Consider the following 2024-nt stretch of genomic DNA (forward strand, 5'->3'; position numbering starts at 1 on the left):
CTCCAGGCGAACTCCCAGGCAAACTCCTACTGTGAGCTGCTCTGCTGTCCCCGCTGCTCAGCTGGTTCTCCGCCGCTCAGCTGGTTCGCGAAGCTCTGGCTATTTTTAAACAGCCAGGCTTCCCTGTCACAAACAAACAGTTTAGTTTTGCACAAAGAATGAAACATCAAGCGGAGGCTAAATTACTTCTTTAAAAGGAATTCCTTGAAAAGGACTCACTCCTCCACAGGAATAAGCTACGTTGTTCTCAGCAGCTTTAAACCAGTCTCAGTACATCCACATGAGGAAATTGTAGCCCCTCAACTAATTTCAAACCAATGTAGTTAAAACAGCACAAAAACTGGCAAACAGGCCTCATGCTATATAAGAGGAGAAAGTGAAGAACCAGCACCAGGTAAATAAACACCTCTGGTTAAAATAAAAACAAAATAAGTTTGAAAACAAAACCAGGGCCCCATTGTGCCAGGCGCTGCCTGTATCTTGGGCAGGCTACAATTTAAGCATAAAATGAGACCCAAGAGGTGCATGGTACACGTGGGAGCAGGTGCTAGGTGCTGCACAAACAATGTAGGGTAGAACCACCGTGACTAAGGTTGAAGATTTGTCGTGGAATTTTGTATTAAAAATTATGGAGCAGTTAAAGTAAACTTAGTAAAATCACAGGTCACTACATTTACTGTGACTGCTCCAGGATTTTTAATAAAACCTGCCCTGCCCAGAGGGCACTAGCCTCCCAAAAAGCACCCTCCCCCTCAGCACTGCAACCCTGACCACAGCCTGGTGCAGAGGGGTTGGTGTGGGCTAGAGAAGATCTGGGTGGCAAGGCCATTCACTGAAGTTTGCCCCCCCCCCCAACCATCATGAATGTGAGTGGGGGCAAATCTGAGTGGCACTGTAACCCCGCGGGCCAGGTCTCAATGCCCAGTGCAAGGCGTTGGGTCTATCCCTGTGGGACAGGAGCCATCATTGCAGGGTAAGGCACCCATCCAAAAAACAGTCATGGACAAATGGAGAAATCGCTCTATCCGTGACATTTTCTATCCTTGACAAACTTGTAGCCTTAACCGTGAGCTAACACTGGGATTGCCTCTGCTCTCTCCAACAGGGCATGGGATCCCGGGCGGAACGAGGAAATGGTCTGAGTGTGGGGAGAGTGCGGCAGGAAAGCAGGATTCCACATCCCACAGAGGGATCCATGCACAGGACACAGTCCATCGCCAGGGTAAACTCAGTCAGAGACCAGACCTGGCTACGCACCAGAGACTCCCCGTGGGCCAGCGTCGCCATCGCTGCATCGACTGCGGCAAGAGGTTCAGAAAACCCTCCGGACTCATCCAGCACCAGTGCGCACACACCAGGGAGAGGCCGTACCGCTGCTCTGACTGCGGCAAGGCCTTTGCAGAGAGCTCAAAGCTGAAAATACACCAGCGCACGCACACCGGGGAGCGGCCATACCACTGCGCTGACTGTGGCAAGAGCTTTACACAAATCGCACACCTGAGAACACACCAGCGCACGCACACCGGGGAGCGGCCGTACCGCTGCACCGACTGCGACAAGGGGTTCAACAGTGCCAATATGCTGACCCTCCACCGGCGAACGCACACCGGGAAGAGGCCATACCACTGTGCCGACTGCAGCAAGAGCTTTGCAGAGAGCTCAAAGCTGAGAATACACCAGCGCACGCACACCGGGGAACGGCCGTACCACTGCACTGACTGTGGCAAGGACTTTGCACAGATCGCAAACCTGAGAACCCATCAGCGCACGCACACTGGGGAGCGGCCGTACCACTGCACTGACTGTGGCAAGGGCTTTGCACAGATGGCACACCTGAGAACCCATCAGCGCACACACACCAGGGAGCGGCCGTACTACTGCTCTGACTGCGGCAAGGCCTTTGCAGAGAGCTCAAAGCTGAAAATACACCAGCGCACGCACACCGGGGAGCGGCCGTATTGCTGTGCTGACTGTGGCAAGGGGTTTACACAGATCGCACATCTGAGAACCCATCAGCGCACGCA

The 2024-nt window shown here is 53.4% G+C and overlaps 1 protein-coding gene across 1 annotated transcript in view; it reads left to right on the plus strand.

Annotated features, from left to right (window-relative positions):
- LOC140913678 (uncharacterized) overlaps nt 1-2024 on the plus strand; it is a 31943-nt gene that overhangs the window by 9308 nt on the left and 20611 nt on the right. The window contains 1 exon segment of the mRNA XM_073350463.1: nt 1106-2022. Coding sequence (XP_073206564.1) covers nt 1106-2022 — 917 coding nt within the window.

This window comes from Lepidochelys kempii, chromosome 6 (genome assembly GCF_965140265.1).
Source record: "Lepidochelys kempii isolate rLepKem1 chromosome 6, rLepKem1.hap2, whole genome shotgun sequence".
Classification (NCBI taxonomy): Eukaryota; Metazoa; Chordata; order Testudines; family Cheloniidae; genus Lepidochelys; species Lepidochelys kempii.